This window comes from Oncorhynchus mykiss, chromosome 11, assembly GCF_013265735.2.
Source record: "Oncorhynchus mykiss isolate Arlee chromosome 11, USDA_OmykA_1.1, whole genome shotgun sequence".
Lineage (NCBI taxonomy): Eukaryota > Metazoa > Chordata > Actinopteri > Salmoniformes > Salmonidae > Oncorhynchus > Oncorhynchus mykiss.
In genome coordinates this window covers 15,523,143-15,547,314 of record NC_048575.1, presented here as the reverse complement: position 1 = coordinate 15,547,314, position 24,172 = coordinate 15,523,143, and the positions used below count along the sequence as shown (strand labels likewise).

Below are 24,172 nucleotides of genomic sequence, written 5' to 3'. Positions count from 1 at the left end.
TGTCATGGTTATTTTTTGTAAAAATCTGTAACCTTTGAACTCTGACCTTGAGAACAAATATGAAAATGGATATTCACAATGTTGTCTGCGTTTCTTTTACTGGCGTACCGTTGTCAGGAGACAACATGGTCCTGATGGTGACACAGCAGTTTCCATGGTAACAGTACAGTTTAGAAGGAAGCCACCATGGGAGCAGAGCCAGTGGATTCAGAGTGAACAAAACAAACCACCACAGGCTTGTGTTTTTAATGCACAGCACATTCTTTTAATACAAAATTAACAACATCTCTCAATTCGGTAAACTAACCAAAGCAACAAAAAATTACATCTAACACCTTGAAAAAATACACACCACGTTCACACGTCTTACAATATCTCAGTTAGTGCATGTTGATTATCATTTATAGTTTTCATTTTGCAGATACTTAATTTGTTGTGCCATTTTTTTGTCCAACAACATAAAGTGCATTTCACATTTAAAACAACGCATGAGTCTACACAAGATGCTGTTACTGTAGCATCCCTCCCCATTCTCAGCCATTGAGGAGTTAAAAGACTTGTAATTTAGCTCTGGATCGGGGTACCAAACCACATAATTCACCTACAACTCTTGAAACCCCACCGGTAACACTAGAAACTCCTCCAACCACATGAAAGTTAATTCCTCTGTACAATCAAAATGACACTTTTCTGTGCGATTACACTGCACAATACTTGAACATTAAGTAAATATGCTATCCAAACAGTAAAGTACCATATCCACACACCAGTGCTTCCTTTGTCTACTCAAGAATGTGAAGCCCTTGTTTGCACCTATCCCAACTACGAAAGCTCACTTAGAGCCTTGAACGATTGACATTACTGTACATGAGAGAACATTAAAAAAAATAAGGGAAGCACGGTTTCATTTCTGTCCCTAGCCCTTAGCTCATTGGTCCGGCACATCCTCAAGATTTTTGATAGGTGAAAGTACTGTGACAGCTCCACCTAGCCCTCCAACAGGCTAAGTAAAGTGTAAGCCATACTGCTTTCACCTCTCCAGACTTTGCAGATCTGCCTAAAGAAGGGTGAGGGATTGGGGGAAGGGGCTAGGGATTGAAATGTAAACAGGCTTTAGAAAACCGTAATTGGGAGTGAAATGTGATGTCACTCAAAATTGGTGCACCTGAGCCCCCCTTGGACCCTGGTGTAGGTAGCACCATACGTGATGTCATAACACCCCTATAAAAAGATACGCATGCTATATCTACAGAATCTAATTGGTCAACAGGCTGCCACATTAAATAAACAATGTATATTTACCAATACATTCAGAAGAGGCTCTACAGCGCATTAAAATACAAGATACTTTAGATAAATCAGAATTCGGGCGTGTCAACGCTAGAAAAAAATATAGAAACTTTCACCAAATATAACAAAATAGATTATTCATCAAAGGTAAAGGACATGTCTTCTTGGCTTTGTTGGTCTGTGAAGAGCCACAAGAACTTGTGATACCTGGCTCTATGACAGGAGCTCTTATTCCATCAGTCACGTGACGTCATTGCCTTAGCCCCCACACTACTGCTCAGGGTCAGCCGCTGCATACCTCCACTATTCAGTTCAACACATCAGGAACTATCCTTCTCTTCGTCATTCCTCTGGTGGAATTTGTGTGATGAGGCCACTTCTCTCAGAATGATGGGAAGACTGGCAGCCATTTCCCCTGAGGTGAAAGGGTCACGCAGAAAGTAAATCCTCAGATCTACTGTCCCCATGGAGACAGCTATACAGTAGGTCTGTGCTTCTGATCACAAACACACACACACACACACACACACATACATCATACTCAAATGCACACACTCAGAGGCCATGCAACTCATATGCACAGAAAGATTTTCCTTAATCACAGACGCTTAATATGTTCACAAAGGCAGATGCAACTGAAAACCGGTGAGATATTTTCTCACAGAGTCCGGGTTTCATTCAATGTAAGATATTGAAGACGACCGTAGCCAGAGAATACAGCAGTAGATTCAGATCAAAGGAGGCAGTGACATTGTAATGAGTAATGACAGAATACTGGACGGTGGCAGTCAGTATCCTGTCCCATTCACATTTTCAAAAACAAAACACACAAGTCAAGATCTAATTTCCCATTTGGAGAAATCACACACGGCACAAGTATTGGGGAAGTTCAGAGTCCTTTTCGGCCTGGTCGTATAAGGACTCTGCTTGGCATCGTAGATAAGGGCTGTTGTCCTTGTATATCATCATGCTGGAGGGGGTCATGCTGCTGGGAAGAGGCTGTTATTGCCAATGATGTTTATAAACCCTGGATTGCAGATGCTATGTATTGGCCATTGAGAGGCTTTGAAGCCACCGGTCGGCCATATTGGCCCTCCCCAGTAGCAGCAGTCCTCCATAGAAATGACTGGAATTCTACAGAATTCTTTCAATTACATGTTTCAAGGACAAAATTACAATCATTTAAGTATTTGTTTTGTCGTAGAGGGGACTGTATTTTTAAATATTTTATGTTTAGCTCACATATTTTAAATTATGCACGAAGGTGTCTGTAATATAATAAACTTATCAGACACTAATGTAGACATTAATAAATGCATTTCTATGTCTTCCTAAATATTTTTTACACTGGAGGGGGAGTACCAAGATGACTGCGCGGTGGCTTCAATACAACGCCTCCTGTTAGTCATCCAGGGCTTATACACATCATTGCTTATTGCTGACAGAGTATTGCTATCGGTCCATGAAGTAACTAACACTTAGTTGTTGCTGCTGGCTGATATGACAGGGCAGAATGAGGACCTAGGGCCGATTGACCCTCATCAACAAGCAATGTGTGAAGGGCGATGCTGTAACAGCATTAAGAACAACCATAAGATCACTCCACAGCTAGCTTGACATGTCGCTGATGGTGCTATCGAATTAGATATATTCCGATAGCTCAAATGGCTGGCATGTTGTCAAAGACGGCGGCGGTCATGTGTGCTAGCAAAGCAGAAGTCTTGGGTTTGCGCCTCGGTGTGAGCCGAATCAGGAGGAAGTGGTACTTGCTAGGCAAGCAGCGCAACGTCCATAACAGTGGTGCCGTGATCCGCAGTTGGGCTCAGCTCCAAGGCCGGGTTGTTAGCTATGAAGCGAGTTTAGAAGGGGTGAATGTATTAAGGATGTACCCGTCAGCTCACTCCGCAGCTATCGGCTTAGATATTTTCCGATAGCTCAAACGGTTATCAAGGAGGGTGGTCACGTGTGCTAGCAAGGCAGAGGTCCTGGGTTCAAGCCTCATTATGAGCTGAATCAGAAGGAAGTTGTTGGTACTCGCTAGGCAAGCAGCAAGCATGACGTCCACACCGCTGGCTATGATCAAGGAAAGGTGATACCTAGTCTGAATTCCTTAAACCGAAAGGTGTCTTCTGTATTTAACCCAACCGCTCTAAATCAGGGGGTGGTGTTGACTGGCTTCTGTCAGCCACGGTAAGGAAGTGGATCCAGGAGGCAGGAGACATCCATAGCTGGAAGAACAAGACGTGTCACTGCTCTACTCCTTTCTTGTTATCCAAAGATTAAAACATTTAAAATAAATACACTTATTGTACCATGGTCTGTCACATAGATGATTGATAATCAACACTCTATTACTTTGTGGATGTCCATCCCCATTTCGTATTATATGTTACGAAGTTGCAAATGTACAATATGTCACAAATTTGCTAAATGTATGATATGTTCCTAATTCTAGCTAGGCTAGTGGTTAAGGTCAAGTTAAGGAGTTAGGTTAAAGGGTTAAGGTTAGGGTTAACTAAAAGGGCTATGGTTAGGATTAGGTGATGGGTTAGCTAACATGCTAAGTAGTTGGAAATTAGCTAAAAAGTAGTAAGTAGTTGAAAAGTTGCTAATTAGATAAAATGCTGAAGGTGTCAGTGATGATATCAAACTTGCAGTCTTTGAGTTAAGGCTGTCTTATGTAACCAAACATAACATATCACACAAAATGGAGTATCTTGGATTTACATATAGAATAATACACAATGGTCTTAGACCTGGTTGCAATATCAGGGGAAATGGTATTCATTTAAAGTCCTATGCTTCATACACCTCGGGCTGTGTAGTCCGCTGGCCTCAAGGCCGCCATCCCACTTCTGACAACAATGTAGCAAAAAGAGGAACTGGAAGCAAACCCGGGTATCTGGCATAAAACGCAAACACCCCACACATAGTGCCAATATGGTTAACATGCTTGGTGGTAATTGTAACTTGGCTCATATAGCGAGGATCCCACAATACGTTCAGTTTCAACAGCTCCCAGCCGGTCTAACTGTCTGCTTGGTCTGCAGAGGGAACATTTCACTCTCCTCTACTTTCAAGAGAAGTCAGCCTACTTAACGTGCGTAAAATACAGAATGAGTTAGTTATGAGAATTGAGCTGTTTATGTATGAAGAAGCGACTGGATAAAACGGAGATAAAAAGATCAAACCCATAGGTCTTATCATAATCTAAGGGCATTTGGCACGCGCAAGGGGTAGGGCAATAAGGGTACTTATCTTCTGGAGGCTGTTGTCACCTCGGGATGTAGAGCAAACAGAACATCATAATACATTCTCACACGTGAAATGGGGAGAGATGGAGATTGAAAGATGGATGGGAGGGAAGATAAGCGCCCGCTCTCCTCCTCCTCGGCTTGGTTTCTTTACTCGGTGTCTGCGGAGGACGCAGGGCGCGCGGATCACAGAGCGCCGGGGCTATTTTTAGCCTCTCGCGGTTGTTTAGCTTTCAAAGCACGTTCAGAGTGCAGCAGCGAGATGAGATGCTCTAGCCGCAGCCCGGCTTCGTTGTAGGGAACCGTCTGCATCTTGATCATCGCCCCCTTTTGCTCATCACTCCCTCCACTACTCCTCTCGCTCTCCCTCTCTGTCCATGGGACACATGCATTGCCTTTTTGCACACACACGATCTTTTTAACTTGTGGGACAAGTTTAAACAGTCTAGAATAATCTCTCAATCCTTTTATGGAGGGAAAAAAGCGCGCATCATTAAAAGCGGCTAAAACTATGTAATCTACATTTGCTGCAGCGCCATGCGGCCATCCTTTCCCAGTCATCTGCAGAACACCTCGTGGCACGTAAACCCAACGGTGGTGTGGAGGGGGGATGGTACACCTATGGTGGCAACGGTCAGATCATGTGATGTTGTTTTATATTTAAACGGGGAAGACGGAAGATAGAGAAGGTCGGACAGTAGTACAGTAGGCATACAGTACACTTTTGTACCAAATCCTCCACCCTATACTCAAAGATATATACTGTATGTATCTGCCTCTACTTATCCCTCCACCTCCCCTTCTCCTGCTGCTGCCTCCATCCTTCACTGGATACAGCCCAGCCATGGAGACACAGAGCCATGCAGTAGACCCAGCATGAGCCCTGCCTGCCTGCCTTCCTCTGCCCAGGGCACCTCTCTCCTTCCCTCCCAGGGCCTGGGTCTGTGTCAGACGTGGCTGGGGGTCCGTGCCCTGTGGGTCACCCTGGCCGGTATACAGCCACAACACACCAGCCACAGAGCCTGCTGGATCTCCTGGTTCCTGAAGGCATAGATCACTGGGTTGATGACTGAGTTGTAGGTGGCGGGCACCAGGGTGGCGTAGGTGTAGAGAGGTGGGTACGTGTAGTCGGCGACGAGGGAGTAGACGGTGAAGGGCATCCAGCAGGCGGCAAACGTCCCCAGGATGATGGCCAGTGTGGAGACGCCCTTCCTGGTGGTGACGTAGTGGGGCGAGGTGGACAGGAAGTGATGCTGCAAGGCGATCTGGTGGGCGTGGTGCATGACGATCTTACAGATCTGTACGTACAGCTGCAGCATGAGGCCGAACAGCAGGAGGAAGGATACGGATAGCACCACCACGTTGTTCTTAGTCAGCGGCCGCACCACGCTGCATGTCGACTCCTCCGCCAGGCAGTTCACCCCCGTGACGGGAAGTAGGCCCAGACAGAGAGACAGGCCCCAGAGGAGAACCAGCATGGTGTAGGTGAAGGCGGCAGTGCGCTCTGAGTTGTAGGTCAGGGCGTAGTAGAGTGACAGGTAACGGTCTATGGTGATGGCCAGCAGGCTGAAGACGGAGGCTGAGAAGGAGGCCACCACCAGACCAACAGTCAGCAACTGGGCCGAGTCAGACCTCAGCAGGTAGGCCAAGGTGAAGTGGAGCACCAGGCCCAGACCAGCCAGGAGGTCAGCCAGGGCCAGGCTGCCGATCAGCAGGAACATGGGGGCTCGGAGAGACGGGTTCTGCCAGATCACCAGTACCACCAGGGCGTTCTCACAGGCGATGAGAGTCCCTGAGGAGCACAGCAAGATGTCCCAGGGGTTGACCAGGAGAGGGGGCACTGGGGGAAAGGAGTCCAGAGGGGAGTAGGTGGCGTTGTCCGTGAATCCGTCTCCGCTGCTGGACCAGGCTGTGGGGTCAGGGGTCAGCCAGCTGGGGGTGACCAACGCCTTGTATGCGTCACTCATTGTGCCCCCCGTCTGGAAACACACACATATTACTAGTGTTTATAAGAGGTCACACACACACACCTGTTGATGCATGCACCAAACACACACACACACATGTCAAAATTCACACACACACATTGCAGACACAAACTTAAGAAGCCACACAGAGATGAGTGCTCACACATAAGATCATATTTTGATAGACTATAGTAGCCTAGACATTATCCCTCTACCCACATTTCATGCCTTATTTTTAATACAGTAACAAGAGATCACTCAGCCTGATTATAATCTAAAGTGTATTGTACCCTATCTGGTATGAATTGAAAGAACAATACACAGTTGCCTATACTTGCTATAGTCATTGTGGTATGGAGCAGTTTTGTGGCAGATTGTGTAGACTACTCATCAACAGGCTCCATATAAAGTCTTTCGAAATTGGCCTACTATCATAATCAATCATAAATTGATATTAGGCCCAATTCTGAAAACCACACAATGTAGGAATAGGAACCCTAAAAGACATGCAGATTGCGCTATGCACACATTCGATTGTACATGTAACTCACCCCACCACAAGAGGAAATGGTCCAGATAGCCTCTTCTTCGCCACAACCCGTAGATGCTTGGAATAACGCAAAACAGACAATTTCAGCATCCTAGTCCTTTGTGGTGCTCCTCTCTTACCTTCTCATGTGTCTCAACATTGGGCCTAATAATATTGAATCACCTTTGGTTTTCCCCAAAACCCCGCCAGGTTGCATTAACAATAGCCTTGGTTGCATTGTATTAACAATTTTCCTCAAATAGACCGCCCGCCCATTAATTAATTAATTAATTCATCCATGTATCCACCACTATTAACATGCCTACCTTGACTCCGTGGTGCGGCGTAAGGCTAGATAAAAGTGCGTCCTTGCTGTATTTCCATTATAGGCTATTGATAACGATGGCGGCAGGTGCGGAGCCCGGATCAGATGAAGATGCAGCACTGTTGCACCAGGGGGTGGATGGGTCTTTACTGAAGCACAGAGGGAGAGCAGGGAAAGCGGAGCAGAGGCTTTACAGGAGCATTGCTGTGGACTGCGGCTGTGCAGCGAGCGGGGGTGTGGAAAAGGGGGAGCGCTGCTCTCTAACGGGCCAGACTCCGAGACGCGTACTGTTTGTTCAAACCCCCCACGGGAGGACGAGACAGCAACAGCTCAATACCAGGAGGACCTACTCATCTGTCAGCGCCCATTGCTCAAGGACAGAGACTGATAGGAGTGTTGTATAGGCACAGGACCTTCATCCGTTCAAAGGCTAAATGGACTGGAAACAGGTGAGAAAAAACCCCACATTTTATTTCTTTAATTTGGAGAAGGGTAGGCAGACTAGGAATAGTATTACATCAATGTATGTAAATTACACTATATCTGATGATCTTGAAGTGATTAATAAGGAAATACACTCTTTCTACAGTTCACTATATCAATCTCATCTTTCAGAAAGCGACTTAGATTCCTTTTTTGATTCAGTTAATAACTATGTTGGCCTGTAGAAGTAAGGTTTAAGAAACTCAGTGATTCTGATATATATTACTGAGTTGGACCAAGCCATTAAACAAATGCCTATAGGTAAATCTCCTGGACCAGATGGCCTGACTCCTGAATTCTATCAACATTTTTGGCTTGATATTAGATAGTTATTGCTTTCGGTCTACAAAGAGGGTATTGCTAATGCTATCTTACCATCTTCTTTGAGACAGGAACTAATAGTTAATATACCCAAACCAATGAAGGGCTCTCTTTACCTGGGCAATTGGAGACCAATCACGTTGTTGGCAACTGACTATAAGTTACTAGCCCATGTCTATGCCAATAGGCTGAAAAAAGGCCTTGATGATATACAGTTGAAGTCGGAAGTTTACATACACCTTAGCCAAATACATTTAAACTCACAATTCCTGACATTTAATTCTAGTAAAAATTCCCTGTCTTAGGTCAGTCAGGATCACCACTTTATTTTAAGAATGTGAAATGTCAGAATAATAGTAGAGAAAATTATTTATTTCAGCTTTTATTTCTTTCATCACATTCCCAGTGGGTCAGAAGTTTACATACACTCAATTAGTATTTGGTAGCACTGCCTTTAAATTGTTTAACTTTGTTCAAACGTTTTGGGTCTCCCACAATAATTTGGATTAATTTTGACCCATTCCTCCTAACAGAGCTGGTGTAACTGAGTCAGGTTTGTAGGCCTCCTTGCTCGCACACACTTTTTCAGACCAGAGGACATTTCTCCAAAAAGTACGTTCTTTGTCCCCATGTGCAGTTGCAAAACGTAGTCTGGCTTTTTTTATGGCGGTTTTGGAGCAGTGGCTTCTTCCTTGCTGAGCGGCCTTTCAGGTTATGTCGATATAGGACTCGTTTTACTGTGGATATAGATACTTTTGTACCAGTTTCCTCCAGCATCTTCACAATGTCTTTTGCTGTTGTTCTGGGATTGATTTGCACTTTTCACACCAAAGTGCGTTCATCTCTAGGAGACAAATTTGTGGAGTGGTTGAATAACGAGTTTTAATGACTTCAACCTAAGTGTATGTAAACTTTTGACTTCAACTGTATATAATCAGTGAAACTCAATCAGCCTTCATTAAAGGAAGGAGTATCCATAACCATATATGATTGGTTTTAGATATTAGATTACAGTGAGTTCAAAGAAGTTGACGGCTTTATATTGATTTTTTATTCATTTTTTAGGCTTTTGACACTTTAGAACACAACTTTTTATTGAGAACTCTCTCTACTTTTGGGTTTGGGGAGAATTTCTGTAAAGTGATAATATTTTATATATAATGATATTAGCAGTTCTGTGGCTATGAGTAATGGCACATCCCCTTGTTTCTCTATTCCTAGAGGAATTAGACAGGGTTGTCCAATCTCCCCTATTTTATTTATTTTAGGCACAGATTTACTAGCAGTATTTTGAGTCTGAGAATTTATAAGGGATCTGTATTTTTGGTAAAGAAATATTAAGGTTTGCAAAGCAATTCCACTTCCTTTACTTTGACTTATTAAAAACACTTGGTTATATTATGAGTTTGTTCCCTCTTTTCCAAGTTTACAAATTCATGACTTGAATCTTTTGGATAAAAATGCAACAATAAGTGGATACGATTGGCAGTTAATTAAGTAATTTTTGGTGATTATGATTAAATATATTAATATGGAAGTGACCAACACATGCTGTGATCAAAAGTGACTACCTTTTACCTTACTTGTCCAGTTATCCCAAAAGTTAAAGAAACTCATTTTAAAATATTTTCTTCCACCTACCCTGCTAATGATTTCTTGCACAAAAGATTCAATTTTGACAAAACTCCTCATGATTTTTTGTTCTTCTGATTCAGAATCTATAGAGCATTTATTTTTTTCATTTGATTTCTTTCAAAAAAAAATTCATTTAATTTATTTGCTACCATTCTAGTAAACTATGGATTGAAATTCCTGAATGGTTGTGTATAAAATCTCCAAAAATGACATTATGCTTATCCTTGTAATTCCGATCATAACTATTATATTAACCTTATTATTATTTTTGACAAATATATATATATTTTTTTAATCCTTATTTTGTCGTTTTTTTCATTGAACTGTTGCAATTTTATAAATCCCTCAAATGTGTGAAACTTAAAAAGTTGGAAAAAATTATTAGAAGCTATGTCTCTGAATGTCTGTTAATGTCTCATTGCCTGGTTGCCTGGTGTTCCATTATTTCATTTTTGTCATTGTATTCACAGGAATGTCCCTGTATTGATGTGTAATATTGGTATTGTTGTTGCAATACATAAAAAAAAAAAAATTTGATAGACAAAAATAAATAAATAAAAGCTAGTGTTGTGCGCATCCCCCATGTGTGTGTGTCGGCCTATCTTTTTTTTAAAAGTAACTGTCCATTGTTTCCAGATTTCTATGAAATACGACCTATGATTAATGACAGTAAGAGTTTAATAGTTTTCCTTCCAAAATGTTTAATTAAATATGTTAAAAAGCAGCTTTTCTGTGTTGGAATGGTGTGGGTGTTCCCCAACAACATAATTAATGGTGTGGGCGTATACCAGTCATAAATAAAAAATATTGATGCAAGTAGACAGAATGATGACATCATCCTCTATGAGGAAATAGAAAGTATTTTTGAAATGGTCTGTTTGAGATACTAGTTTGAGGTGGGGTTTAGGTATTTTTTCTCAAATGTATGCTTTGGCTACAAATACAAGTAGGCCATAGGACGAGTCAACAACCTTATTTGGGTGTAAGTCAACAGAATATTAACTTTTAAAAGTTTGAATTTTACTGGTCAGTTACTTTAGACAGAAAGATGACTTCAAAATAGAGGATAATGCCCCTGGACATTGTTAAATAAAATAAATAAACATTGACTGTGTACCGGTTCCCCCTGTATATAGCATCCACATTGACTCTGTACCGGTGCCCCCTGTATATAGCATCCACATTGACTCTGTACCGGTGCCCCCTGTATATAGCATCCACATTGACTCTGTACCGGTGCCCCCTGTATATAGCATCCACATTGACTCTGTACCGGTGCCCCCTGTATATAGCATCCACATTGACTCTGTACCGGTGCCCCCTGTATATAGCATCCACATTGACTCTGTACCGGTGCCCCCTGTATATAGCATCCACATTGACTCTGTACCGGTGCCCCCTGTATATAGCATCCACATTGACTCTGTACCGGTGCCCCCTGTATATAGCATCCACATTGACTGTGTACCCGTACCCCCTGTATATAGCATCCACATTGACTGTGTACCCGTACCCCCTGTATATAGCATCCACATTGACTGTGTACCCGTACCCCCTGTATATAGCATCCACATTGACTGTGTACCCGTACCCCCTGTATATAGCATCCACATTGACTGTGTACCCGTACCCCCTGTATATAGCATCCACATTGACTGTGTACCCGTACCCCCTGTATATAGCATCCACATTGACTGTGTACCCGTACCCCCTGTATATAGCATCCACATTGACTGTGTACCGGTTCCCCCTGTATATAGTCTCCACATTGACTGTGTACCCGTACCCCCTGTATATAGCATCCACATTGACTGTGTACCCGTACCCCCTGTATATAGCATCCACATTGACTGTGTACCCGTACCCCCTGTATATAGCATCCACATTGACTGTGTACCCGTACCCCCTGTATATAGCATCCACATTGACTGTGTACCCGTACCCCCTGTATATAGCATCCACATTGACTGTGTACCCGTACCCCCTGTATATAGCATCCACATTGACTGTGTACCCGTACCCCCTGTATATAGCCCCGCTATTGTTATTTACTGCTGCTCTTTAATCATTTGTAATTCTTATCTCTTACTTTTTTTTTTTAGGTATTTTCTTAAAACGGCATTGTTGGTTCAGGGCTTGTAAGTAAGCATTTCACTGTAAGGTGAAATGCTTGCACCTGTTGTATTCAGCATGTGTGACAAATAACATTTGATTTAAGAACAGGGACAAGTTATGATTTGTTACCAGGCTATGGTATCACCATGCAACAAGATCTCATGGTTTGACCAATTTTACTTTAGATTCCGACATTTGTCCACATTTCTCCAATGCCATGTTGACGCCGAGTGCTTCCTTCCTCATCCTAGCCCCCTGTGTTTTGCTATTCTGGGCATGTCTATTCGAACCATAATCTATCAGCCACCTCCCGATTCTCATCCATCTTCTATCCACCCTTATTCCCTCAGTTCCTCTGTGCTTGAAGACCTTCACTTTCAATCATTAATTGATTAAGTCTGTCTTCAGATATGTCTGTAGGTGGCTAGTCAGTAGACTCCTCTACACACCTGCCTGAGGTACAGTGTCCTAGAATCATCTAGCCCTGTTTTTGTTAAGGCAACCGTGGGTGGGCTGGGCTGCTTACATAGGCAGCATCATGACTGGAGGTGTGAATTCATTAAAAATACACTGCTGTTGTGCTGTTGCAGTATGAACCTGTAGTGACCAGGTAAAACCACTGAGGGGCAGTGCTGAGCAAGGATGAGTCATCAGTGTGCACCTGGGGGAGAGGAACAAGTCCATGAAAGTAGAACACACTCACAGCCTGTATCTATTATCTTTTATTACATTTTTCTTTAAAACAGAAAATGACCATTTCACAACAGGTCGTCTTGAGCAAACGCTCACATAAACCTTGCCAACACCTACAAAACGGTATCAAAAGTGCACCATAGTGACAATACATTATCTTCTCAAGGACTTATATTTTTTTCCTATGATAATATAATCTTATTCTCCTCATATTGATACAAATACCACTCTGTACATGGTAGAAATACACGACCCAAGTGTCCCACACTTGGAACACTCACCTCCCCACTCTCCCTTCATGCAGTCAACTGGTCTGCTCTGACTAGGCCCCAGCCAGGCACCAAAGCAGAGTTGCAGTCTGAGGGAGTATGCAGACACCTGGCCGCTATTACAACACATGAATCATTAAATACCCACTCACCCCACACAAACCCCCATGCTATAACCATCGCCTCAGTCACACAACCTCTGTACAACCGTCATTAAACAGCTTTCCAACTCACAAAACTTTGATACAACGTCCACCGAACCTTTGACACAACTCCCTGTAGCAGCATCTCCAGCCTAAGTGACAGGGTGGGGGAAGGAGGGAGGTAGGTAGGAGGAAGGGGGAGGGAGGTAGGAGTGGGATGGGGGAGGGAGGGAGGAAGGAGGGAGGATAGGGGGGGACTGAGGCTGAGCTTCAGTAGGTGTGTGACACCACAGTGCGATTTACACTAGTATGGTCCACTAGTATGATCCTCAAATCCACTGAGAGGTACTGTCCTCTTCAGGGACAGTCAGTCTCTTGACTGATAGAATAGGATGTAGCCTGACTCAGAGTTCTTTGAGATCTCAGAGGTGAGGCCGTAGAACTCCTCTATGGCCTGGGCGTCTATCTTCTGCAGAGGGAAGGAGAGACAACACGGGTCAATGGGGTCACACAAAACACAAGGGCGCACCCATGCATGCTCACACACATCCTTGTGGGGACCTAACCCTAATCCTAACTCCTAAACTTAAAATAGCCTTTGTCCACGTGGACATGGGAAATGTCCCCACAAGGAAAGAAGAACCAACCTACACATACAACATCTTACCTCTACAATGTCATCATCAAACAGCAGCCAAAAGTCGTGACTCTTCACAATGGCGATGTAGTGTCCTCGGTTTGGACCACTGAAAACAAGACGACGAAGTCAGCAACGCACTCACAACCTTAAGGGTCAGTTAGAATACTTATAGACAACCTAGTAAACAACACTGACCTCCCACAATGCACCACGACGGCAACCAGGTCATAGAGCCTCTCGGGATTGGTTGCGTCTCCTGAGGTGTTGAAGAGGCGGAGCTCCAGGGGGAAGACAACACGATAGGACAGCTTGGTGTAACGCTGCAGCTGCTCCATGTACTTGAACCTCTTCAGGTGTAGAGCCAGGATCATAGGCAGCTTCTTCACACGCATCCTGGGGGAGGAGTCAATTACAGTGGACACACAACCTCACACACACAACCTCACACAGCGATAAACACTGTCATCACAGAATAATACTTTTGTTTACTTTTGCAATGAACACAACACTGCCAACACCGACCTTTTGTGTGCCTCCTGTTTACTTCTACATTCTTCACAGTAGTACTTATACTCACTGCAGAGAGTCTCTGTGTTACTAAACCCCCTGGAGGGAGCGAAGGAGAGAAGGAGAGCGAGGGGTCAGAGTACTTGGAGTCACACGGAGCAAGAAGCAATACACAGGCCAGTCAATATGTAATGTGTTATTGTAGTCAGGTGTTCTTACCTGAGACAGTGTGTGATAGAGGTGTTCTGTTCCACGTCCACTGACAGGTCCAGGAAGTCTTCATCTTTGCTGCTGATCTGTAGGGAGAAAACAGCATGACTAGAGTCAGATGGAAACTTGATTTTGTCCATCTTTGTGCCAACAGAATTTGAGCCTTCTCTCTACAGCGTATCACCGACATGCATTGCATCCTGCTGACCACAACAACAACAGGGACATAACTAGTTGATGTGGGTGAGGGGCTTCAGACTCAGACGGTGTGTACCGTTTCACAGGTGAGGCAGCGGGTCTCGTTGGTGAGGGTTCCCTGGAAGATCTCATGGACCCAGGTGGAGGGAGGCGGGGCGTTGCTGTTGTTGTTCTGGGAGTCGAGCGAACCATTGGCCAGGCGGCCGTTGGTCTTGTCCTGTTTCCTCTCCTCCTGCAGCAGGTCAGCGATGGTGTTGAGCAGGTAGTTCAGGAACTCATGGGCATCCTGTTGCATGTAGTTGTCAAACAGCTCTGCAGAGGGAGATGGAGAGGAGAGGGGGAGAGGAGGTAGGTAGGGTACAAGGGAGACAGGGGAGAGGGTCTGTCCCCCCCCATCCCGAACTACAAGTATACCGTCTCCTGCTCACCATTCTCCTTGCGTAGGCGCGTGATGAACTTCTTGGGTGGTATGACTCCCACCTTTCTCTTCTGGTTGGCGATACTGTGGAACAGGTCGGCCAGGCAGGTCAGCAGGTTCTCCTTGCGTCGGGGCTGGCTGCGGTACGCCAAGATCTTCTCCCGGAACGGACGGCAGAAGTACAGCGCCTGCAGCACCGAGTTACAGTAGCACGTGTTCCCAAACTGGGGGAAAATACAAGGACAGATACAAAGAGAAAGGCAAAGAGCTGGACACACACACAATAACCATCTGCATGGATAAGGCACGTGATCTGTAACAAAGATTATGCAGACATGTGCATGTGAACTACGGCACTCTCACTTACATTGACCAATCCGAAGTAGTGCTCGTTGACAGGGAACTGCTCTGAGCCAATCTCTTTCTCCAGAGCGGAGGCATTGGCGCCCTGTAATACAAAGTGCTGATATTTTTGGCATAGGTCGATGGGAGTGTGTACCGATCAATAGTTCCAAATGGAATTTCATATCCAATGCCAATAGCTGTCAGTGGGAGGGGGGGGGGGGGGGGGGGCAGAACGACTATGTCATTCTTTGTTAATGGAACATGACCCTAACCATCAGAGGCTGTGAAAAAGCATAGCAACCAGGATTTCCTGAGTAGGCCTACATGGACAGAGGTTGGGCTTGATCATAAAAAATTAAATAAACTAAATGTATGATCCAAATGAATGAAGTCTGTCTGACAGGTTTGCCAAACTAAGTAGTTATCTTTGTAAACTGGGAATAATATGACAGCCAGTCAGTCTTGTCTAGCAGCTGATCATGTCGTCATCTGCTGTGTTCCAGAAATAGCTCGCGCTTCGGTAGAATTCAGAAAAGGGGGTTTACAGGAAGACAACTCACTGTATCGTCAGTCACAATGTTAGATTTGACTAACTACTGTAACTATCTGCAAATGCTGTCTAGCTAAATTAACATTCACATACAGGAAAAGCACAAATGTGAACATAACTTTGTTAGGTTTGACATTGATCGTGGAGTTGAGTAAACTCAGCTAACAATTACGGAGTTATGTTGATTTAGTATTCAAATTGTGTCCAGTGTTGAAATGTCTTGACATCCACACTGCTTTACTGCAAAATGAACGCTCAAGCTAGCTAGCCTCGGTAACTAGTTAACCAGGTGCTGAAGCCGCAGAACTATGCAGTGCGGTCACAGTGGAGGAGGAGATAAACATCACTAATTAATGAAAGATCATACATAAACAGCCCACTAATATAACAAATTAAAGGCCTACGACATTAGTTATCATAGCTAGCAATAGAACGTAAGACAAAAACAATGTGTCAGTGAAGCCAGGAAAACTGACTGGGTAGCAACAGAAAAGCAGACGATTTTAACCATCTTCCATGTCACGCAAAATAGTAACAACACAACCACGGTTGTCGTGCGACCCTCTCATCACTTTGCAATGTGTTTAGTAGTTGCCATTTACTCACCATGGTACAAAAAGAGGCAAATTTGGAAACTGTCATTAGGATTTCCATTCGCCCAACGCCATCTTCCACCCAATCACCGCGAGGAGGACTCCCTTGTGACAGGGCACACTGGACGGGCGATGGGAGCTCCGCTAGGTCTTAGAGGGTCATGTCTGGGAGCGATCCATCTTTTGTTAAATTAACAGATTAAGGAGAATACAGTAAAGGTTTGGAAAATATGTAGTTAGCTAAAATGCAACAAAAACAAAAAAAATCTACTTTTACGTTAATTTGACAAAAGCTCGATCCCTTCTAGCCGTGACCGTTTTAGCTCCGTGCAAGTTCTACGTTCATGTTCTGTGGCGTAGATAATATAACATTCACAAATGTGCCCTCATGAGCAATTCTGGACACACAGCTGTGTAGAGAATGACGACTGTAATTAATGTCAAACCAGAGTCAAACTCACTGAAACTTTGATCAGGCTTTTGAGACGAGAATCCAATTTACTTGTCAATATAACTGGCTGTCACGGTCAGCAGTTCATCAATCAATTATTTCGATAATGTACAAGCACAACAAAATCTGCATTATTTTAATACATTTTGTTAACAAAAGTTAATCAGATGAGTCGTTCAGCAGTTCACTGACATGTACTGGTCATAGGACGCTTCACAGTGCCTCAACATTCCAATAGAAGTTAGCTATTATCTGATCTGAAATCATTTAATTACATTGTACCAATGGAGCTTAGTCAATGAGGTAGATAACCAAAACTGGACTCAGATCAGCACAGAGGGGAAGCAAATGATTCTACCCCAGCATGTTTGTTCAGGCAATAGGAAGGCCATGCTTAAATCTATTTTAGAAGGAGGAGTTTCGGGTCCTTTATTCTCTCTTTCCGCCGTACCCGCCATCTTGTGAGCTACCGGGGGTAAGATGTGCTCTGCATTTAAAGACCATAAACTTATAAAATATCATTTTAAATGCATATGAAGACATTGATATAAGTATGTTAAAACATACTCTATATTTGAGGCGAGAATTCACCCTTTAAAGACCGTATGTGTGGCATATAGTGACACGGTTTGGTAATGGGGTAACAGCGTGGCTGCACATGCGGGCCTAACCACTGTTGCGTTCGCAGGATTTGTTATTTCTTAGGCACAATAGCATACACAGCCAGAGAATTTGACATGCAAAATAACTTAACTTTGGTGCAACGTGGCAGTTAACTTAATTGTCAATCTGGGAAAATGAGGCGGCATTGGACTGAGTTTGCGAGCTAGGTAACGTTGGACTTCAATAGCTAACGTTCGTTTTTTGGCGTTGTATTTTTGACTGACGTTTCCATGTTTTGCGTGTTCCCTTATTATTAGTAACTGGTGTACATCTTATAATAATCACTAGTTATGATTCGGACAACATTGTTTTTCTTTGCAGTGAAATTCACTTTGTCACAACAGGTTGCAGTTGTCAGGCAAACGTTAATCTGACCACTGTATTGGTAATTTAGTTACATCACAGATACATATGGCGAGGTTAAATTAAGTTTTTGTATCTGACAGTATTACGTCCAATGACTGTACTAAACCCTAGTATACAAAGTCCTAGACCACTCTTGTAATCATACATTTTTACAGCCACAGTAATTAAGAATTCCTACTTTGCCGTTGGGTTTATCTAACATTTGAATGTCCATGTTTTCAAGTAATCAGGCATCATGACGAACACAAGAGGCAAGAGGAGGGGGACGAGGTACATGTTCAGCAGGGCCTTCCGCAAGCATGGTGAGTTCATATCAGAAAGACTGCAGATGAAATGTCTCGTTAGGTCACTACAATTTCTGAGTTATTTGAAGTAAAGAACTCGAGATTAGGGGTGTTGCTGGCATGATCCACAGCTGAGTAGCCCTCATTAGTTACTCCAAGCCCATTTTCAAATTGTTGTTTTGTTTGGTGGTGAGGAATCAATGTACTTTGTTCCTCAGGTCCCATTCCCCTGTCCACGTACATGCGTATCTACAGGAAGGGCGATATCGTTGACATCAAGGTAGGGTTTGTTCCACCTTTTCCAGGTTTCACTAACCAGGTTTCCATCTATTTCATGCTGATGAAATGCCTGATGCATGAAAGTCACCATCAGGCTGACACCAGAACAATTTTATAAATGCAGACACAATTTGTGCCTTCTATAGGTTGGAATCTTTTTGTGTCAAATAAATAATGCAAAAAATGGCAATGGAAACATGTTAGTGTGCATATATTGATATAATAACTCATATCGAAGTACATTTGTAGTCATGCAATGATATGGTGTGGACCTCCCATTACGATTCGGAACCCATGCAGTTTATTAGGCTCGGAATACATGTTTTTGATTAACTTCACAGGGTGGTGAATGTGCAAGGTGATGAACTTGATGCTTCTGTCCAATAATTATCCAGGGTCTTATTCAGGTGACGTGATTGATTGCTTGGCTGCTGTTTGACAAATACATACAAATGACATCGCTTTCATCTATAATAATCTCATAATGTAGATAGTTTCAGGTAGGCTATCTGTGAGCTGTTGGTTAAAGATAGTGGTCACATTTTCTATATAATGCAATAGGTTTTGTGCTATTGAGAATGCAATGGAAACACATTTGACTTGTATTTTTCATTTTTCCGTATGTTTGAACTTGGGTTGTTGGAGACCAGCACAACACAAAATTCCCTGCAATTGTAGGTCATGGCATAGCACAGCACAAGTTCCAGCAAAATTAAGGCTGTATAGAATTTCAAAAACATTACAATACATTTCACAACGCATTGTGTGCCCTCAGGCCACTACTCTACTACCACCTATCTACAACACAAAGTCTGTGTAGGTGTGTCCCTGCTGTACCATAAGGTGTGTTATATTTTTTCAGATTGTATTGCTTGCGTGCGATACTTGACGTGAAATAGAGTTCCATGTAGTACTAGATGCGCCTCCCGTAGTCTGTTCTGGACTTGGGGACTGTAAAGAGACCTCTGGTGCAGGTTTTTGAATATTCACATGAAAATCAGTTGCAAATTGGATGGAAACCTGGCTATTGGTAGTGACTGCAGCGTAACTAAATTAGTTCTATTTTGGACTTCACCAAAACCCAACTCTTAAGATTGTGAATGTCTCTCCACCAGGGTACAGGTACCATCCAGAAGGGAATGCCTCACAAGTGCTACCACGGCAAGACGGGCAGAGTCTACAACGTAACCCAACATGCTGTCGGCATCATTGTCAACAAGCAGGTCAAGTAAGTATGGCAATGTATGGTGGATTGGTCAGTATCGGTTTCCTTTCCAGCGTGGTCATGTTTTAGGTCTTTCATAAAGGGAATGGATGTGCCCTGCCGGTATCTTTGTAATGGAAGGTTAATGTTGCAGAAGTATGATTGCTGCCGATCTCAAAACCCCACCTTCACTTTGCCACCCGGGCCGTCCTATGTCCTAAGTGGTCATTCACGTGGGGGACAGTATTTGTACTTCAGCACCTTGGCCAAGCACCTACCGTATGTTTGAACTTGGGTTGTTGAAGGAGACACAAGAAAAACCATTTGCAGGCCATGGCATAACACACATCTTTCTTTCACCATTTGGAAGCGTTATGTTTTCTGATAAGTCAGGGTCTCAATTACGCTGCTTACATCCATCTTGTGACCAGTAGCCTTTTGTATGTTGTGCTGACCACATCCCTGATTTATTTCCAAGCTGAAAACGTGTCCCCTTCTCTCTGTAGAGGTAAGATCCTTGCCAAGAGGATCAACGTACGTATTGAGCACGTGAAGCACTCTAAGAGCAGGGACAGCTTCCTGCAGCGCGTCAAGGAGAACGAGAAGAGGAAAGTGGAGGCCAAGCAGAAGGGCACCTGGGTGGAGCTGAAACGGCAGGTATGGAGAGCACATTTACCTGGGCCGTTGTCAGTAGTGTTTTAACAGGCTGTACATCCTATAGCTCTCTAGGACCAGCCTTGTTGGTCACTATTCTATGTAACTTAACATTCCAGATTGAAGATATAAAAAGGACATCAACACATCTAGTGGAATGTTTTGATTGACGCATTCTGTAATGGTATTTCAGCCATGTCATCATTTCTGATAGTCCTTTGAATTGTGTACCCACATATAAATGTATGCACACATGACTAAGTATTTTAGGATAAATGGCTGTTTTTATTTAACCTTTATTGAATTATTTTTTATTTGTAGTGGCATCTCATCTGTGCATTTGTCCTTTCCTCATCTCCCCCTGCAGCCCACTGCTCCCCGTGATGCCCGCTTTGTCAGCACCAAGGGCAATGAGCCCCAGCTGCTGGAGCCCATCCCCTATGAGTTCATGGCATAACTATGCTGACCAAAATAAAACTGTTTCTGCACAGATTTATGTGAGCTTGAGTCTTATGTACACTAACATGCAGGGATGTTGGTAACTTCTGTGTCTAAAACTACCTAATGGAAACGGAGATGGTTCAGGGCAGGGGGAGAACTGACCCTTATGTGATACCTTGAGTTATGTAGGTGCTGTCCAGGGAGACTTAGGTTGCAGCTGTCGTTCAATGATTGTCTTTCATTGATCACTCGTAGGGAAGTGAAATGCGATTTCTATTTCACCGGCAAACAACTCCAAGCACAGCAGTCTCAATTTATACGCACAGCTTTTACTCAACCCACTTCAGGCACTACACTTGCATTTGAGTTGACGTTAATGTGAAGTGTTTTGACACTTTAAAATGTGAGTGCTGTCCATTGTCAAAAAATAAAGAACATCTGGGTGTATGTTTTTAAAATGGGTTGGTTGTGTTGCAAATATGTCAATGTTCAAGGTAGACCTTTTCAAAATGTACATTTCTGAACTCTTTCTTAACTGTACTTCCTAGAAATAACTGCTAGTACACCAATCAGGCCAGCAGGTGGCAATGTGCACCAGGGTAAGTGCCTTCCTCTAGGAGCTGATCCTTGGATTATTTATTACTATGAATCCCCCTTCGCTACTCTTCCTGGGATCCAGCAAAGTTAAGGCTTCATACAATTTAAAAAACATTACAATACATTTCACAGCACATTGTGTGCCCTCAGGCTATTATTCTAATACTACATATCTACAACAGTCCACGTCTCCACAGTTCCAGAAGGTGTATTTATCTTTAGCTTTTATCTGATTTTACTTATGAGTTACTTGATGTGGAATAGCATTCCATGTAGTACATTTGTCATTGTTTCATAGTACAGTTTGAATGATTGAATGCCCAGGCTCCTATAAAATTGTCAATGGTCATAGACTGCTACTGAGAATACATCTGAAAAAGCTATACCCTGTAAATGTTGATTGTGTCCGATCAGATTTAGATGCATTTGAGAGCAGTGAGCCCTTAAATGTCCTTCAAGTACAATCACAACAGGCTGGTGTTCAGTCTTTAGTGTAAAGTACATCATTCTCTTTTCTGGTGGTGTGACCATGCAGCCATGCCTGTTATGTGTGTGTGCCATGTGGTACTGTTTGACTGTGTACTTTGTGTGTAGGGAGGAGGGACTACCCCTGTCCTATCTTGACTTGTGCTGTTTAATCAGCAGAGCCTGAATGGCTGACTGGGTATCTGACATATGTTATCGCATCCTACCTCAGTTCTTTACCCAATATTTACTCCAATTAGGACCAGTTTACTGAGATAGTAGCAGCAGCTGGGAGAGAGAGCATGAACTGACGCTATCAGGTAATGAGCCATATCGTGAATGTATATGAAAATGTATCACTTTCTTTATAGAAATGTCATGCTTGATGAGTGTTGTCTATCTGAATATCATTCTAGTTCTGTGGTATGTCCTGTGTCGTTGCATTTTTGAAAATGCCTCTATTCCCCCCCCCCCCCCCGATTCTTTTAAAATTATAAAGGCAGACCAATATATTTTTTCCACTAATGGTCTTTTGACCCATCAGATCTGTTGCCCATAATTGGGCAAAAGATATGAATTTGTCTGCCTGTGTAAATGCAGCCTATTAGTGTTCCCATTGGTGGGATACTATCCCTCATAAAGACCTCAAACCTACAGCCCCTGTTACCCATGTCTGTCTTCATAAAGGCAGAAGATAACTGGTGGAACAATTGTCCAACAAGCTGAATGAATACAATCTGGGGTTACACCCAAAATCAATGTGATCAATCAGTAGCGGACATCCAAATCCCTGGTTATTGATCAGTATAGACTGCGTTGAGGCCTGGGTGCTTAGATAACTGCCTATATTGTTGGGCACCTACCGTTTCACCTATGGAGCTTCCTTTAAATATAGTCATATCTGTACCGTCAGACAGAACAAGGATATGAAAGAGTACGAAAGAAGGAAACATAATGAAACTGTGTGAATCTGCTCTCACAGACAGAATGGGCCTTCATCTGGAGTGCTGACTCATGTAAGTTAGTGATTGAAGGAGGAAAAAGTAAACAGTCTGAGAGGAAAAGAGCGAGGGAGGGAGGAGAGAGAGAAAGGAGGGGTGGTGTGGAACGGGACTTGTGGATAAAAGCCATGGATCACTATGGGCTCCTTAATCACACACGTTCGACACACAGATTGAGGCTGTCAACTCAGCCAGCAGCCCAGAGCAGCCATATCGACCTTGTGTGTCACACATTAACCACTCACACCACTGGTGGAGGCAGGAGAGCAGAAGCTGTATGGGATGATAATAACGACAGACATCAGACTGTCTCTCTCTTTCTATCCACAATGTTTCCATGAGTTCATGTTGTTCTCACACACTTGTCAACCCTTCTTGTTCCACCTCTCTCTCTCTGTTTTTCTTTGTCTCTGGCCTGATTAGAGTCGGATTAAACCCGCTGAAGGACTGCCAGTGAGTAAATGAAGGGTGTATTTGTGTCAGTAATGTGAGGGGGGAGTGTGTGGTATGTGTGTGTGTTTCGTTTGGGGGGTGGGGGTGGACAATGGAGCTAGGAAATCCCAGGCCAAACACAGAGCACACTGTATCTCTCTGGGGGATAGGTGGACAGATAGGGTCTTTCTTCCCCCTCTACTTGTCAGTAGTGGTTATCAGTGAAGACCATGGTCATATACAGAACTAGGGTTATTGATCCTGTCAGTGGAGGGATTGGGCCAGTGTGACCGGACAGGGAGAGGTTGATAACGGTGGCGGGTGACCTGAAGCGTGGGAGGGAGCAGAGGTAACGCCCTGGAGTTCTTAATATGCCTCATTCAGAGAAGTCAGCCAAAGGTTTCTCACCAGATCATGGGAAAATGACACATGCATGGTAGTTGGTCTCTAGTCTTTAGGAAATGGGCAGACCATATTGTATTGAAAATTTTATGTTTTGTTTTCACAATTAAGTACCCTTGTGGAAACATATTACATTGTTAATCTAAGTAAAGAGCAGTGTCATCATTGGGAGTGGGTTGAACGGTCTTCATAATTGCATGACTCAGTCTTGTGGGTTAAAGAGGATCACATTGGGAGAGAGTAGGAGAATGAAGACTGGGTTTTGACTGTAAATCCCAGTATGGAGCTGGTTGATAAGACCACGATTAGGGCTGCAATTTCCATGTGCGTTTGATGACTGGAGACAGACAGTCACTTAGCTCATACTACAAACGCACACAGACAGAAGATAGCGATGCAGAGTGTCAGGAGTCTGGATAACAATATTAAAGCCTGCAATCAGTCAGAG

The 24,172-nt window shown here is 43.5% G+C and overlaps 3 protein-coding genes across 5 annotated transcripts; 1 reads left to right on the top strand and 2 right to left on the bottom strand.

Moving 5' to 3' along the window:
- Positions 1-240: 240 nt before the first annotated feature.
- On the bottom strand, positions 241-7,637 carry LOC110535348 (G-protein coupled receptor 12-like). Its single transcript, XM_021620287.2, has 3 exons — positions 7,367-7,637; positions 7,063-7,118; positions 241-6,523 (listed from the first exon to the last, which is right to left on the bottom strand). The coding sequence occupies exon 3, from the start codon at positions 6,509-6,511 to the stop codon at positions 5,492-5,494; it is 1,020 nt and encodes a 339-aa protein (XP_021475962.1). The 5' UTR covers positions 6,512-6,523; positions 7,063-7,118; positions 7,367-7,637; the 3' UTR covers positions 241-5,491.
- A 4,989-nt stretch (positions 7,638-12,626) lies between these two features.
- On the bottom strand, positions 12,627-17,140 carry usp12a (ubiquitin specific peptidase 12a). 2 transcript variants are annotated; one of them, XM_036934991.1, is made up of 10 exons: positions 17,006-17,140; positions 16,499-16,667; positions 15,365-15,445; positions 15,008-15,221; positions 14,656-14,891; positions 14,391-14,467; positions 14,187-14,270; positions 13,860-14,057; positions 13,692-13,770; positions 12,627-13,493 (listed from the first exon to the last, which is right to left on the bottom strand). In XM_036934991.1, the coding sequence occupies exons 2-10, from the start codon at positions 16,544-16,546 to the stop codon at positions 13,392-13,394; spliced, it is 1,119 nt and encodes a 372-aa protein (XP_036790886.1). In that variant the 5' UTR covers positions 16,547-16,667; positions 17,006-17,140; the 3' UTR covers positions 12,627-13,391. The 2 variants fall into 2 exon arrangements, with proteins under 2 accessions (XP_036790886.1, XP_021475960.1); XM_021620285.2 differs by lacking the exon at positions 17,006-17,140 and having other exon boundaries at positions 16,499-16,921.
- Positions 17,141-17,277: 137 nt separating this feature from the next.
- rpl21 (ribosomal protein L21) lies at positions 17,278-20,878 on the top strand. 2 transcript variants are annotated; one of them, XM_021620286.2, is made up of 6 exons: positions 17,278-17,411; positions 18,189-18,267; positions 18,468-18,529; positions 19,644-19,756; positions 20,239-20,389; positions 20,754-20,878. In XM_021620286.2, exons 2-6 carry the CDS (start codon positions 18,201-18,203, stop codon positions 20,841-20,843), a joined length of 483 nt encoding a protein of 160 aa, XP_021475961.1. In that variant the 5' UTR covers positions 17,278-17,411; positions 18,189-18,200; the 3' UTR covers positions 20,844-20,878. The 2 variants fall into 2 exon arrangements, with proteins under 2 accessions (XP_021475961.1, XP_036790887.1); XM_036934992.1 differs by having other exon boundaries at positions 17,348-17,411; positions 18,196-18,267.
- Positions 20,879-24,172: the final 3,294 nt, after the last annotated feature.

Coding starts and splice junctions, on each gene's coding strand:
- LOC110535348 (XM_021620287.2), bottom strand. CDS start 6,511: ATGAGTGACGCATACAAGGCGTTGGTCACCCCCAGCTGGCTGACCCCT.
- usp12a (XM_036934991.1), bottom strand. CDS start 16,546: ATGGAAATCCTAATGACAGTTTCCAAATTTGCCTCTTTTTGTACCATG. Junction 15,222..15,364: donor ACTACTTCGGATTGGTCAAT/GTAAGTGAGAGT, acceptor ATTTTCCCCCAG/TTTGGGAACACGTGCTACTG. Junction 13,771..13,859: donor GTCGTGGTGCATTGTGGGAG/GTCAGTGTTGTT, acceptor TCTTGTTTTCAG/TGGTCCAAACCGAGGACACT.
- rpl21 (XM_021620286.2), top strand. CDS start 18,201: ATGACGAACACAAGAGGCAAGAGGAGGGGGACGAGGTACATGTTCAGC. Junction 18,530..19,643: donor GCGATATCGTTGACATCAAG/GTAGGGTTTGTT, acceptor TCTCTCCACCAG/GGTACAGGTACCATCCAGAA. Junction 20,390..20,753: donor GGGTGGAGCTGAAACGGCAG/GTATGGAGAGCA, acceptor CTCCCCCTGCAG/CCCACTGCTCCCCGTGATGC.